Here is a 15,128-nt window from a genome sequence, read left to right on the forward strand (position 1 = left end):
AAGTTTCTCTGGATTTGTTTTACCTCTAGGGCTGCTGGAGTTGTGTGTGAGACATTTCTGTTTTCTGAATATACTTTTTGGCAAGGATGTGTATACAAGGTGTAACTATATTGGAACAGTAACTGTTTAAGTTTAAAATAATCTATTTTTCTGTTCAGTTTTCCAGTGGAGTAGTTAAGTTATTCTTAGAGTAGTTAAGTAGTTAAGTTCCTTTTTTTTTGTTTGTAGTTTAACTATAGTGTTTGAATAAATTGTGTTTTGCTTAACATTGAATATTTTGACCAATCGAATTGCATCTGGGACATCGCAGTTACTTTGAACAAAGAGAAAGTTAGGGTCTAGTATACCTTCCGAATATATTTTGAGGGGTCTGACCTGGTCCATAACACCTGTTATGAGCCCGTCACTCAGATAAATAGTGACTTGAAATAAACCTTGGAAGATGTTCTCCACCCTGCACTGCAAAATGGTACAGGCTGATGATCCCGCAAATGGCAGTCTCGTATATTGGTACAAACCCTTATGGGTAACGTACTTCTGGGAATCCTCATCGAACTGCAATGGCAGGTGCGCATAGGTCATGTCCAGCTTCATGAAGGATAACACCCGCCCCCTGCCAACATTGTGTCCAAGTCCTCTATACGAGGGACTGGGTATTTATCCAGAAGCGGTTTATTGTTTGTAATTAAATAGGCAGGGGGTAGCAGCAAAGGAGAAGGCCATTCAGTCCAAGCAGAGTGTTCTGGCAGTTGGTAAGTAATGAGGCTATTGCAATTCACTTCCACAACCAATATCTTTGATGATGTGATGTGACACACACAGATTCCAATGGTCAATGCCTTCAATAGGTTGCTATTATTATTGAGCTCTGGGAGAAAGTGAGGACTGCAGATGCTGGAGTTCAGAGCTGAAAAATGTGTTGCTGGAAAAGCGCAGCAGATCAGGCAGCATCCAAGGAGCAGGAGAATCGACGTTTCGGGCATAAGCCCTTCTTCAGGAATGAGGAAGGTATGCCAAGCAGGCTAAGATAAAAGGTAGGGAGGAGGGACTTGGGGGAGGGGCATTGGGAATGCGATAGGTGGAAGGAGGTTAAGGTGAGGGTGATAGGCCTATCACCCTCACCTTAACCTCCTTCCACCTATCGCATTCCCAACGCACCTCCCCCAAGTCCCTCCTTCCTACCTTTTATCTTATTGAGCTCTGGGCCTGTTACTCACAAACAGGACAATTCCACTTCAGACCCTTGGTTCCTGTTAGACACAAACAAGACCACTCATCCCCTTGAGCCTGTTACACTGGACCAGTATGAGGTCCATCCAGCCCTAGAAGCCTTCAGCACAGGAACAGGAGGAGTCACATTCATCCCCTCAGGTCTGTGAGAAGCTCCATTCACCCCCCCTTGGACCATGTTAAATGCTGCCCAGGTCTGCAGAGAGACAATATCAGGATACACAAAGGGTTAACAGTGTGTTTGTAATCCAGGGCTAATTGCTGCTTTCTCCCTTTGAACCACTTGCTGCTCTCACTCACAGTGACACATTGACAATTCTGATTAAATACACAAGGGGAACACCACAGGAAGTGGCCATTCCACCCAGACAGAGTATGTGGGCAGTTCCTCCCCAGGCGAGCATTCGGACAGGTCCAGGGTAAGTAAAGTCACAGCAAGAACTTTCTGCCGCGACCAGCATCATTGTTTGCTGATGTTGTGATGTTGTGAAGATATATTCCAATGAATGATTTCTGTTTGTTAGTGAGATCTGGCTGTAGGGCTCAAGTCTGTCAGACAGAATATCTTTCTGCATCAACGAGCATGGGTAATGCAGAGACAAGAGCTTTGGTACATCCTGAGGAGGTGAAGGCTGCTATAGAAATTCAAACATTTTGTTGTTTTACCTTCTTGAAGCTTCCTAATTCTCTGAGGAGCACCTATCATCCCACAGAGAATCAAAGTAGTCTGCAAGGACTTAGTCTAAAAGCAGTTCTGATCTCTCGAGAGCTGGTGACAAGAGGTGAAGTCTCATTAACTCCTTTGTCTTTCAGAGCTTGAGAGGGTGAGGCTGATGAAATATCTGGGAGCAGACACTGATCAAGAAATTTTACGTCTTGCTGTTACTTCTCCAAGGTAATGACATCGTCAGCTCGGACACGCTCATGGTTAATAGTCTTTGTAAAAGGTTGTTCTTATCGAGGTCTGTTTGGGAACCAGTGCAGCAGTGAGGCAGTGTACACACTCATACCTAGTCCTGGTCACCCATCACCCTGTGCTCACTGATATACACTGGCTCCCATCCTGACAACAGTTGTGGAGTAACACAGAGATCCCACAGTGTAATTTGCAGATCGAGAGGAGGTTACAGAGGGAGGGAGTGGAGAGTGGTGACAGATAGATGGGAAAGCAGTGGTGATTATCATAAAGCTGAAGTTTTGTTGACCAATGGAATTCAGTGAATAAGGATTCAGTCATGAGGATGAACTGGAATAAATACTGGGGAATAATGTTTATTCTGACACTGCAAGTTCAGTTACAATTTACTGAAACTTATGTTTTTTTACTGGTTTAGTTAGAATTTCCTACAAAGACAGTACAGCAGCTCCTAGAATAGACAGACTGGTCAGCATCGCACTTCCTGTTCATTCTCACTGTGCTAGAAACCTCAATAAGGGTGTGAGATAACCGACAGAGAGAAGGGAGAGTGCAGGGCTGACATGTTCCCAAAAAGGTGAAGGACAGGACCGATAGGCTGAGAGAACCCTGAATGTCAGTGGATGCACAGGATTGGATATGGGGGAAAAAACCCTTGTGATAGACACCGAGGGGTCAAAACACTAGATACCTCAGCGGAGAAAATACAGGGGGTTACTGAAAATGGGAATTAGGAGAACAACCAGGGGACAGGTCAAAGTAATGGTGAGTACTATGAAGGAAAACCCAAAGGTGTTTTATAAGTATATTCGGGGTCAGAGAAGAGGCAGAGAAGGAGCAGGCCCCATTAGGGACCAAACGCACAAACTGTGTGTGTGGAGCTAGAAGACACAGCTGAGGTTCGAAATGAGTACTTTGTATTCCCTGGAGAGAAGGACAAGGGAAGTCTCGGAATCAGGAAGGGAGACTCTCATATATTTTAATGAATTAACATTGAGATGGAGGAGGTATCGACGGTTTAATTGACTCGAAAATTGATCAGTTCCTTTGGCCCAGATCACACGTACCTCAGACTGCTGTGGGAGGCAAAGGGAGGAGATTGCAGGCACCCCGACATTAATTTACAAATCCTCTCGTTTTGAGGTTTTGATTTATTATTGTCTCATGCAAATCTGTACAGTGAAAGGTTTTCCACGCAGTACGTAAACATCACACTGTACAAAGACCATCGTGTGATTGTACAGAGTGGGGAATATGGCTGCACAGAATTTGTACAAACAGCAAGATGAACATTAGGTTTGAAATTTGAGAGGTCCATTCAGAAGTCTAACATCAGGGAAGAAGCTGAACTTGAACCTGTCGGTATCTGTGTGGAAGGTTTTGTATCTCCTGCCTGATGGAAGGGTTGGAAGAGATTAGAACCAGGGTGGGGAGGGCTCTCTGATGATGTTGGCTGTCTCTCTGAGGCAAGGAGAGGTGTACATGGAGACAATGGACAGATGATCAGCTTGTGTGATGGTCCAGGCTGTGTTCACAACCCTCTGTAGTTATTTACAGGCCTGGGCAGAGCGGTTGCTGTTCCAAGACGTGATGTATCCAGATAGAATGCTCTCCTTGGTGCATCTGGAAAGGTAGGTGAGGGGCCTAATGCTGAATTTCCTTCACCTCCTGTCAAAGAAAACCTCCTCCTGCCCCTACATCGCCTCCTTATCCCTGTAATCTCCTCCAGCCCCTACACCCCCTCGCTATCTCCATAACCTTCTCCAGCCCCGACACCCCTACCCTACCTCTGTAACCCCTTCCAGCCCCTACACCCACTCCTTATCTCTGTAACCCCTTCCAGCCCCTACACCCCCTCCCTATCTCTGTAACGTCCTCCTGCCCCTACATCCCCTCCTTATCCCTGTAACCTTCGCCAGCCCCTACACCCTCTGCCCTATCTCTGTAACCTCCTCCATCTCCTACACCCCTGCTTATCTCTGTAACCTTTTCCAGCCCCTACTCCCCCTCCCTATCTCTGTAACCCCTTCCAGCCAATACACCCCCTCCCTACCTCTGTAACCCCCTCCAGCCCCTACTCCCTCTCCCTTTCTCGTAAACCCCCTCCAGCCCCTACTGCCCCTCCCTATCTCTGTAACCCCTTCCAGCCAATACACCCCCTCCCTATCTCTGTAACCCCCTCCAGCCCCTACTCCCTCTCCCTTTCTCGTAAATCCCCTCCAGCCCCTACTCCCCCTCCCTATCTCTGTAACCCCTTCCAGCCGCTACACCCCCTCCCTATTTCCATAACCTTCTCCAGCCCCTACACCCCTACCCTATCTCTGTAACCCCCTCCAGCCCCTACACCCCCTCCCTATTTCCATAACCTTCTCCAGCCCCTACACCCCCTCCCTTTCTCTGTAACCCCCTCCAGCCACTACACCTCCTCTCTATCTCTGTAACCTCCTCCAGCCCCTACACCCCCTCCCTTTCTCTGTAACCCCCTCCAGCCACTACACCTCCTCCCTATCTCTGTAACCTCAGCCGCCCCTACATACCCTCCCTTTCTCTGTAACCTCCTCCAGCCCCTACACCCCCTCCCTATCTCTGTAACCCCTCCAGCCCCTACACCCCCTCCCTGTCTCCGTATCCCTCTCCAGCCCCTACACCCCCTCCCTATCTCTGTAATCCCCTCCAGACCCTACATCCCCTCCCTATCTCCGTAACCCCCTCCAGCCCCTACACTCCCTCCCTATCACCGTAACCCCCTCCAGCCCCTACACCCCCTCCCTATCTCTGTAACCCCCTCCTACCCCTACACCCCCTCCCTATCTCTGTAACCCCCTTCAGCCCCTGCAACCCGTCCCTATCTCCGTAAGCCCCTCTAGCCCCTACACCCCCTCCCTATCTCTGTAACCCCCTCCAGACCCTACACCCCCTCCCTATCTCTGTAACCCCCTCCAGCCCCTACACCCCCTCCCTATCTCCGTAAGCCCCTCCAGCCCCTACACCCCCTCTCTATCTCTGTAACCCCCTACACCCCCTCCCTATCTCTGTAATCCCCTCCAGCCCCTACACCCTCTCCCTATCTCTGTAACCCCCTCCAGCCCCAACAGTACCCTTCCACTGACACTCTCATTCATTTGGCCAAACTGGTCCTCACCCTTAACAATTTCACCTTTGAATCCTCCCACTTCCTCCAGACCAAAGGCGTAGCCATGGGCACACATATGGGCCCCAGCTATGCCTGTCTCTTTGTTGGCTACGTAGAGCAGTTGATCTTCCGTAATTACACCAGCACCACTCCCCACCTCTTCCTCCGCACATTGATGACTGCATTGGCGCCACCTCGTGCTCCCGCGAGGAGGTTGAGCAATTCATCAACTTCACCAACACATTCCACCCTGACCTTAAATTTACCTGGACCATCTCTGACACCTCCCTCCCCTTCCTGGACCTCTCCATCTCCATTAGTGACGACCGACTTGACACTGACATTTTTTACAAACCCACCGATTCCCATAGCTACCTGGATTACACCTCGTTCCACCCTATCTCTTGCAAAAATGCCATCCCATGTTCCCAATTTCTCCTCCTCCGCCGTATCTGCTCCCAGGACCAGTTCCACCATAGAACACACCAGATGGCCTCCTTCTTTAGAGACCGCAATTTCCATTCCCCCGTGGTTAAAGATGCCCTCCAACGCATCTCGTCCACATCCCGCACCTCTGCCCTCAAACCCCCTCCCTCCAACCGTAACAAGGACAGAACGCCCCTGGTGCTCACCTTCCACCCTACAAACCTTTGCATTAACCAAATCATCCGCCGACATTTCCGCCACCTCCAAAAAGACCCCACCACCAGGGATATATTTCCCTCCCCACCCCTTTCCGCCTGCCACAAAGACCGTTCCCTCTGAGACTACCTGGTCAGGTCCACACCCCTCTACGACCCACCCTCCCAATCTGGCACTTGCCCCTGCCACCGCAGGAACTGTAAAACCTGTGCCCACACCTCCTCCCTCACCTCTATCCAAGGCCCTAAAGGAGCCTTCCACATCCATCAAAGTTTTACCTGCACATCCACCAATATCATTTATTGTATCCGTTGCTCCCGATGTGGTCTCCTCTACATTGGGGAGACTGGGCGCCTCCTAGCAGAGCGCTTTCGGGAACATCTCCGCGACACCCGCACCAATCAACCAAACCGCCCCGTGGCCCAACATTTCAACTCCCCTTTCCACTCTGCCGAGGACATGGAGGTCCTGGGCCTCCTTCACCGCCGCTCCCTCACCACCAGACGCCTGGAGGAAGAACGCCTCATCTTCCGCCTTGGAACACTTCAACCCCAGGGCATCAATGTGGTCTTCAACAGCTTCCTCATTTCCCCTTCCCCCACCTCATCCTAGTTTCAAACTTCCAGCTCAGCACTGTCCCCATGACTTGTCCGGACTTGTCCGACCTGCCTATCTCCTTTTCCACCTATCCACTCCACCCTCTCGTCCTTGATCTATCACCTTCATCTCCTCCCCCACTCACCCATTGTACTCTATTGCTACTCTCTCCCCACCCCCACCCTCCTCTAGTTTATCTCTCCACGCTTCAGGCTCACTGCCTTTATTCCGGATGAAGGGCTTTTGCCCGAAACGTCGATTTCGCTGCTCGTTGGATGCTGCCTGAACTGCTGTGCTCTTCCAGCACCACTAATCCAGTATTTGCTTTCCAGCATCTGCAGTCATTGTTTTTACCTCTCTGTTTATTGTGGCACAGAGTCTCCCACAGGACAGCTCACACCTTCAATGCATTATCTGGGCTGACATGACACCAGTTGTTAAAGTTCATTGAGAACATAACTTTTACATTTTTTGCGATTTACATATGAAAGAACTGAAACCAACATGTTCATTCTAAAAGATGAGAGACTTAACAAACATTCCAGGTCTTTTCCAAGATATAATTTTAGTTACATCATACTACACTTTTGCTGTAAATTCTGTATCTTGTGATCTTATGCTCCACAACCATCTGATGGAGGAGCAGCGCTCTGAAAGCTAGTGCTTTGTTGTGTGATTTTTAACTTTGTACACCCCAGTCCAACACTGGTATCTCCAAATCATAATCTAATGATGGCCATATGAACACTGTTGGACAAACCAATTGAGGTCACTGATATACTTCAGGGAAGGAAATCTGCCATTCTTCTCCAGTCTCACCCTACATGTAACTCCAGACCCTCAGCACCCAAAGATCCCTCTGTGTATCAGCGCTCCTTAGGGTCCTGCCATTTATTTGATATTTTCCTAAACATTTGTCCTGGCAAAATGCATCACCTCACACTTATCCAGATTAAACTCCATCTGCCATTTCTCTGTCCAACTTTCCAGATGATCTATACCCTGCTGAATCCATTCACAACCTTGCTCACTATCCACAACTCCACCAAAGTTCATGATGTTTGCAAACTTATTAAACAGACTGCTGACATTATCATCCAAATTATTTATCTGTTTCATCAACTACAGGGAGCCCAGCTCTGGGCCCTGTTTAACACCACTGGTCACAGACCCCCATTTCCCCCACATCCCTCCACAGTGACTCTCTGTAATCTATGACCAAGCCAAATTTGTATCTAACTGACCAACTCACCCTGGATCCTGTGTGCCTTAATCTTCGGAACAAGTTTACCATGAGGGACCTTGTCAAATGCTTTAGTAAAGTCTGAGTAGACAACATCCACTGCCCTTCCCTCATCAGTCATCCTCATCACTTCCTCAAAACACTCAATCAAGTTTGTGAGACAGACTTCCCCTGCATAAAGCCATGGGGATATCCTTCATCAGAACATTCTTTTCCAAATATGAGTAAATGCTGTCTCTCAGAATCTTCTCCAATAAATACTGATGAGAACTTAAAATAATTTTTAACACTTACGTAAAAACACTCATTGTTTTCACCTTGCTCGCTTTCTGTGACAGTGCGGCACATCCTTCGCACTGACCCTCCGACAGTGCAACATTCCTTCAGTACTAACCCACCAACAGTGCAGCACTCTCTCAGCACTGACCACTCTGACATAATGGTACTCACTCAGCACTGACCCTCTGACAGTGCAGCACTCCCTCAGCACTAACCCTCCGACAGTGCGGCACTCCCTCAGCACTGACCCTCCGACAGTGCGGCAATCCCTCAGCACTGACCCTCTGACAGTGTGGCATTCCCTCAGTGATGACCCTCTCAAATGTCTTCCTAAATGGGTTGGTTCAGAAGGGAGTATGAATTTCAACAATGATGATGTAAATCTTTTCATGAATTGTCTCCATTTCTCTTCAGGTCTTTGCTAATGAAGTGGTTCCTCCTCTTGTCAGTGTTCCTGCCTTCAGCCTGTGGTATGTGTCTTTCTCAATGTACATCTACATATACAGAGGAACCTTGTGAGAGAGGAGGGGAGACAGAGAGGGAGAGAGAGAAAGAGAGTGGGGTTGGGGGAAGAGAGGGACGTGGGGAGAGAGAGAGACACACACACAGAGACAGCTAAAGGCAGAAAGGATGAGGAAATATCAGTCGCAAAGTCAGATCCGAATTAGAAAATGGAATGTGGAGAGACTGGGATATTATGAAGGGCAGCATGTTAATGAGTTAGACTGGGTGGGATATTGCAGGGAGTGTGGGGAGAGTGGGATTAGAATAGGTGGGATCTTAAAGGGAGTGGAGAGTGAGGGGAAGAGTGGGATTAGACTGGTTGGGATATTAAAGGGAGTGGGGAGTGAGGGAGAGAGTGGGATTAGACTGGGTGGGATATTAAGGAGTGTGGAGAGTTCGGGGGAGAGTGGAATTAGACTGGGTGCAATATTAAAGGGGGTGGAGAGTGAGGGGGAGAGTGGGATTAGACTGGGTGGGATATTAAAGGGTGTGGGAAGTGATGGGGGAGAGTGGGAATAGACTGGTTCGGATATTAAAGGGTGTGGGGAGTGATGGGGAGAGAAGGATTAGACCGGGTGGGATATTAAAGGGAGCAAGGAGTGTGGAGAGATAGGAGGAGAGTGGAGTTAGACTGGGTGGAATATGAAAGAGGGTGGAGAGTGTGGGGGAGAGTGGGATTAGACTGGGTGGGATATTAAAGGGAGTGGGGTGTATGAGGGGAGAGTGGGATTAGACTGGGTGGGATAAAAAGGGGAGCAGGGATTGAGGGGGAGAGTGGGATTAGACTGGGTGGGATATTAAAGGGAGTGGGGAGTGAGGGGGGAGAGTGAGATTCGACTGGTTGGGATATTAAAGGGTGTGGGGAGTGAGGGAAAGAGTGGGATTAGACTGGGTGGGATATTAAGGGTGTGAGGGGAGAGCGGGATTAGACTGGGTGGGATATTAAGGAGAGTGGGGAGTGAGGGGGAGAGTGGGATTAGACTGGGTGGGATATTAAAGGGTGTGGGGAGTGAGGGGGAGAGTGGGATTAGACTGGGTGGGATATTAAGGATGTGAGGGGAGAGTGGGATTAGACTGGGTGGGATATTAAAGGGTGTGGGAAGTGAGGGGCAGAGTGGCATTAGACTGGGTGGGATATTAAAGGGTGTGGGGAGTGAGGGAGAGAGTGTGATTAGACTGGGTGGGATATTAAGGGGAGCGGGGAGTGAGGGAGAGAGTGTGATTAGACTGGGTGGGATATTAATGGGTGTGGGGAGTGTGGGGGAGAGTGGGATTAGACTGGGTGGGATATTAAAGGTGTGGGAAGTGATGGGGGAGCTTGAGATTCGACTGGGTGAGATATTAAGAGGAATGAGGAGTATTATGACATGGGTAACCCCCTCCTGCTTAATTTAAACCTGCAACACAAGAAAGATTTATCCCCTGCAGTAATCTGTGAAAATTCGAGAGGTCAAGAACTATTTGAAAGAAAAATTAACAACTTTATTTCTTAAGGTATACGAGAGAATAACTAACCAGCAACTGTTTTCATCTCCTTCCTATAACCTATCTTTTACTTTCCCTTCTGCAATACAAGTCTAATTAAACCCCAATTAAAATTTACAAAACAAAACTTCTTATCTCAAAAGACAGCTTTGTGTTCTTCTCTGTATTCCTGTCTTCATTCCATCTTCTAGCTGATTCTACTTCACAGGTCATTCATCGATAAAGGTACCTGTAAGAGAGCGATTTTTCAGGCAGTCTCTACATGCTACTGGCTTGGCAGCTCTCCTCCCAACTGTTCGATTTTCCTCAGTCTTTTACCCCCCCCCCCCAAACCATCGGATTATGTCATTGACCTTTAAAATTGTCAAAAAACTAAATTCAAACTTGATTGGAATTTGGTATTTTTCAGGGTATAATTTAAACTGATTGGCCTCACTCGAATTTGTTTTGTCAATTCTCAGCAACCCAGCAAACCTAGCTTTCGACCAAGTGTTATATTGTTAGGTCATTGAGAATATTTGGTGCTGTCAGGTTGTTCTGTGAGCTTTTAACTCTCTTACAAGTGCAGTACACCCACATCTTCATAACAGGAGGCAAGGGGGAGCATAGGATTAGTCTGCATGGGATTTCAAATAATTCCTACCTATCTCTGTAGCCTCCTCCAGCCCATACACCCCTCACTATCTCTGTAACCGACTTTGACCCCTCCAGCCCCTCCCTATCTCTGTTACCTCCTCCAGCCTCTGCACACCTCTCTCTCTGCCACCTCTTCCAGTCTCTACACCCCCTCTCTATCTCTGTAATCCCCTCCAGCCCCTATGCCCCCTCCCTATCTCTGTAACCCCCCTCCAACCCCTACACCCCCTCCCTATCTCTGTAACCCCTACATCCTCTCCCTATCTCTGTAACCCCCTCCAGCCCCTACATCCCCTCCCTATCTCTGTAACCCCCTCCAGCCCCTACACCCCCTCCCTATCTCTGTAACCTCCTCCAGCCCCAACACCCCCTTGCTATCTCTGGAACCCCCTCCCGCCCCTACACCCCCTCCCTATCTCTATAACCCCCTCCAGCCCCTACGCCCCCTCCCTATCTCTGTAACCCCCCTCTAACCCCTCCACCCCCTCCCTATCTCTGTAACCCCCACATCCTCTCCCTATCTCTGTCACCCCCTCCAGCCCCTACACCCCATCCCTATCTCTGTAATCCCCTCCAGCCCCTACACCCGCTCCCTATCTCTGGAACCCCCTCCCACCCCTACACCCCCTCCCTATCTCTGTAACCCCCTCCAGTCCCTACAACTCATCCCTATCTCTGTAACCCCCTCCAGCCCCTACCTACGCTCCCTATCTCTGGAACCTTCTACAATCCCAGACTCTCAAGTATCCCCCAATTCCCAGCGTTCCACCATTGGGGCTGTGCCTCACATGGCTGGGAAATCAGAGCTTTGGAATTCCCTCCGGAAATCTTTCCACCTCTCTCTCTCTCTCACTCACTCTCTGTTTCTCTCTCTGTCTCTCTCTCTCTCTCATACTTTCTCATGTTTTCTGTCTCTCTCTCCATCTCTCCCTCACTTTCTCTCTCTCTTTCTCTCTCTCTCTCTCCCTCCCCCACTCTCTCTCTCCCTCCCACTGTCTCTCCTCCTTACAGCTAAACACTGACTGAATGTTTCGGATCCTCTCTCCCTGACCCCTCCCTAGGTGACTGAGGTGTGACCTTCTCGAGAGTGACCCAGAGTGAATGGCTCACTCTGTTCACTTTCAGATAAACCTCGCAATGTCAGTATCTCACTGACCGAGGGACACAAAGACAGACTGCAGGAAGGGGACTCTGTTACCTTACAGTGTGATGTCCTCTACAGTCAACCAGCCGTCACCGGGTATTCCTGGTATCAGGACGGAGTTCAGCTCCCCAGCGCTTGGCGTCAAACCATGGAAATCAGAGACATCAGCTACTCACAGTTTGGGGAATATTTCTGTGAAGTGAGGAACAGGATTGGGAGCGGCAGGTCGGAGGGTATTGAATTGAGAGGGCAGTGTAAGTGCCATAGATCTCTGTGTGGAGGGTTATTGGGGGAACTGAGTCTCATTCAGGTACCCCTGACACGGCAGTGAGGAAATACTCCCGGCAGGATGGGGATAATCAGAGGGAGATGGAGGGAAGGCCGAAGGCAACACAATGAGAGGTGAGCACAAGTGGAGAACTGGGAGCACTGTATACAGCTCCCCAGACTGTATATCTCTCAGTTAGACCCACACTCACAGCACTGTGCACAGCTCCCCAGACTGTATATCCCTCAGTTAGACCCACACTCACAGCACTGTGCACAGCTCCCCAGACTGTATATCCCTCAGTTAGACCCACACTCACAGCACTGTGCACAGCTCCCCAGACTGTATATCCCTCAGTTAGACCCACACACACAGCACTGTGCACAGCTCCCCAGACTGTATATCCCTCAGTTACACCCACACACACAGCACTGTGCATAGCTCTCCAGACTGTATATCCCTCAGTTAGACCACACTCAGAGCACTGTGCATAGCTCCCCAGACTGTATATGCCTCAGTTAGACCCACACTCACAGCACTGTGCACAGCTCCCCAGACTGTATATCCGTCAGTTGCACCCACACACACAGCACTGTGCACAGCTCCCCAGACTGTATATCCCTCAGTTACACCCACACTCACAGCACTGTGCATAGCTCCCCAGACTGTATATCCCTCAGTTACACCAACACACACAGCACTGTGCATAGATCCCCAGACTGTATGTCCCTCAGTTACACCCACACTCACAGCACTGTGCACAGCTCCCCAGACTGTATATCTCTCAGTTAGACCACACTCACAGTACTGTGCACAGCTCCCCAGACTGTATATCCCTCAGTTACACCAACACACACAGCACTGTGCATAGATCCCCAGACTGTATGTCCCTCAGTTACACCCACACTCACAGCACTGTGCACAGCTCCCCAGACTGTATATCTCTCAGTTAGACCACACTCACAGTACTTTGCACAGCTCCCCAGACTGTATATCCCTCAGTTAGACCACACTCACAGCACTGTGCATAGCTCCCCAGACTGTATATCCCTCAGTTAGACCCACACTCACAGCACAGTGCACAGCTCCCCAGACTGTATATCTCTCAGTTAGACCACACTCACAGCACTGTGCACAGCTCCGCAGAACTGTATATCCCTCAGTCAGACCCACATTTGGAGCACTGTGCACAGTTCCAGTGTCTGGATAGACTACACTCAAAACTCGGTCTGTATTTCCTATCTCATTATTCCAAATATGATACCCAATCTGGAGGTTATAACCATTGGGAGATTGTGAACAGACTGAGGCAGGTTTCTCTCGAGAAGAGGGGTCTGAGGGAGTGACCTGATCGATGTGTTTACAATTCTTCAAAGGATTTCTCTCGGGGAGTCAGATGGAAGATATTTCCACTTCTGTGTGTGTTGGGGAGGGGAGGTGGTACAGTGGGAGGGAGTGACCGGAAGGAGAGGCCGTCGGTAAGACAAAGTCCTGAATAACTCCCATTGGGAATTCAGGAGAAACATCTTCACCCAGAGAGTTGGGGGAGAGGCGAATGTGGGACTCACTCCCACAGGGAGTTAGAGGCCAGGGAATGTGAGACTCACTCCCACAGGGAGTTGGAGGGCTGGGAATGTGAGACTCACTCCCACAGGGAGTTGGAGGGCTGGGAATGTGAGACTCACTCCCACAGGGAGTTGGAGGGCTGGGAATGTGAGACTCACTCCGACAGGGAGTTGGAGGGCTGGGAATGTGAGACTCACTCCCACAGGGAGTTGGAGGGCTGGGAATGTGAGACTCACTCCCACAGGGAGTTGGAGGGCTGGGAATGTGAGACTCACTCTGACAGGGAGTTGGAGGGCAGGGCATGTGGGACTCACTCCGACAATTCCCTGTGGAAGTGAATCCTTTCCATGCATTGGTGCAGGGGAAGCTGGTTAAACACACGAGGGAGAGAGGGAGATGAAGATGAGGTGCTGAGGAAGCTGATCTGGAACAGAAACCCTAGCATGGAGCAGAGGGGCCGAATGGAAACTTCAGTGACAACACCATCAGTAAAACATTTCCCACCATGTCAACATTAACCAGATTGGTAACAAACCTCTGTTTCAGATAAACCGAGAGATTTTCAGATTGTACACAGTGTGAATGGTGTCGCTAGGAGAGATTTAACGTCTGTGAACGAGCGTGACACTGTGAATATTAGCTGTACCAGTCAGAACAGTGACCCTGCAGTCTCAGGGTACAGCTGGTACAGACTCACTCAGAACAAGCCAGTCAGCGGGCAGATACTGCTGTTTGAAAGCATCAGCAAGGACGACAGTGGGAATTATCAGTGTGAGGCTAGAAACAACGTTGGGACAGGGAGATCACACACCATCACCATCAGAGTGAAGTGTGAGTATCCCCAGAAACACAGCTCCTGAATTCATTCACCTGGTATTTCCAAACCTGGTCAAACAGCTTCTGTACGTTAACCATTCAAGGGCACATGCAGATAGAGTGCCGCACTGTCGGAGGGTCAGTGCTGAGGGAGTGCCGCACTGTCGGAGGGTCAGTGCTGAGGGAGTGCCGCACTGTCGGAGGGTCAGTGCTGAGGGAGTGGCGCACTGTTGGAGGGTCAGTGCTGAGGGAGTGCCGCACTGTCGGAGGGTCAGTGCTGATGGAGTGCCGCACTGTCGGAGGGTCAGTGCTGATGTAATGCCGCACTTATGGAGGGTCAGTGCTGAGGGAATGCCGCACTGTCGGAGGGTCAGTGCTGAGGGAGTGCCGCACTGTCGGAGGGTCAGTGCTGAGGGAGTGCCGCACTGTCGGAGGGTCAGTGCTGAGGGAGTGGCGCACTGTTGGAGGGTCAGTGCTGAGGGAGTGCCGCACTGTCGGAGGGTCAGTGCTGAGGGAGTGGCGCACTGTTGGAGGGTCAGTGCTGAGGGAGTGCCGCACTGTCGGAGGGTCAGTGCTGAGGGAGTGCCGCACTGTCAGAGGGTCAGTGCTGATGTAATGCCGCACTTATGGAGGGTCAGTGCTGAGGGAATGCCGCACTGTTGGACGGTC

At 49.9% G+C, this 15,128-nt stretch overlaps 1 protein-coding gene across 1 annotated transcript in view; it reads left to right on the plus strand.

Annotated features, from left to right (window-relative positions):
- The window catches only part of LOC140458812 (cell adhesion molecule CEACAM5-like), a 40,015-nt gene that overhangs the window by 10,602 nt on the left and 14,285 nt on the right, over window positions 1-15,128 (plus strand). The window contains exons 3-6 of the mRNA XM_072553461.1: window positions 2,044-2,125; window positions 3,694-3,777; window positions 8,455-8,510; window positions 14,190-14,474. Of these exons, the coding sequence (XP_072409562.1) occupies window positions 2,044-2,125; window positions 3,694-3,777; window positions 8,455-8,510; window positions 14,190-14,474 (507 nt within the window). The remainder of the gene's footprint in view (window positions 1-2,043; window positions 2,126-3,693; window positions 3,778-8,454; window positions 8,511-14,189; window positions 14,475-15,128) is intronic.

Source organism: Chiloscyllium punctatum, chromosome 34 (assembly GCF_047496795.1).
Source record: "Chiloscyllium punctatum isolate Juve2018m chromosome 34, sChiPun1.3, whole genome shotgun sequence".
Classification (NCBI taxonomy): domain Eukaryota; kingdom Metazoa; phylum Chordata; class Chondrichthyes; order Orectolobiformes; family Hemiscylliidae; genus Chiloscyllium; species Chiloscyllium punctatum.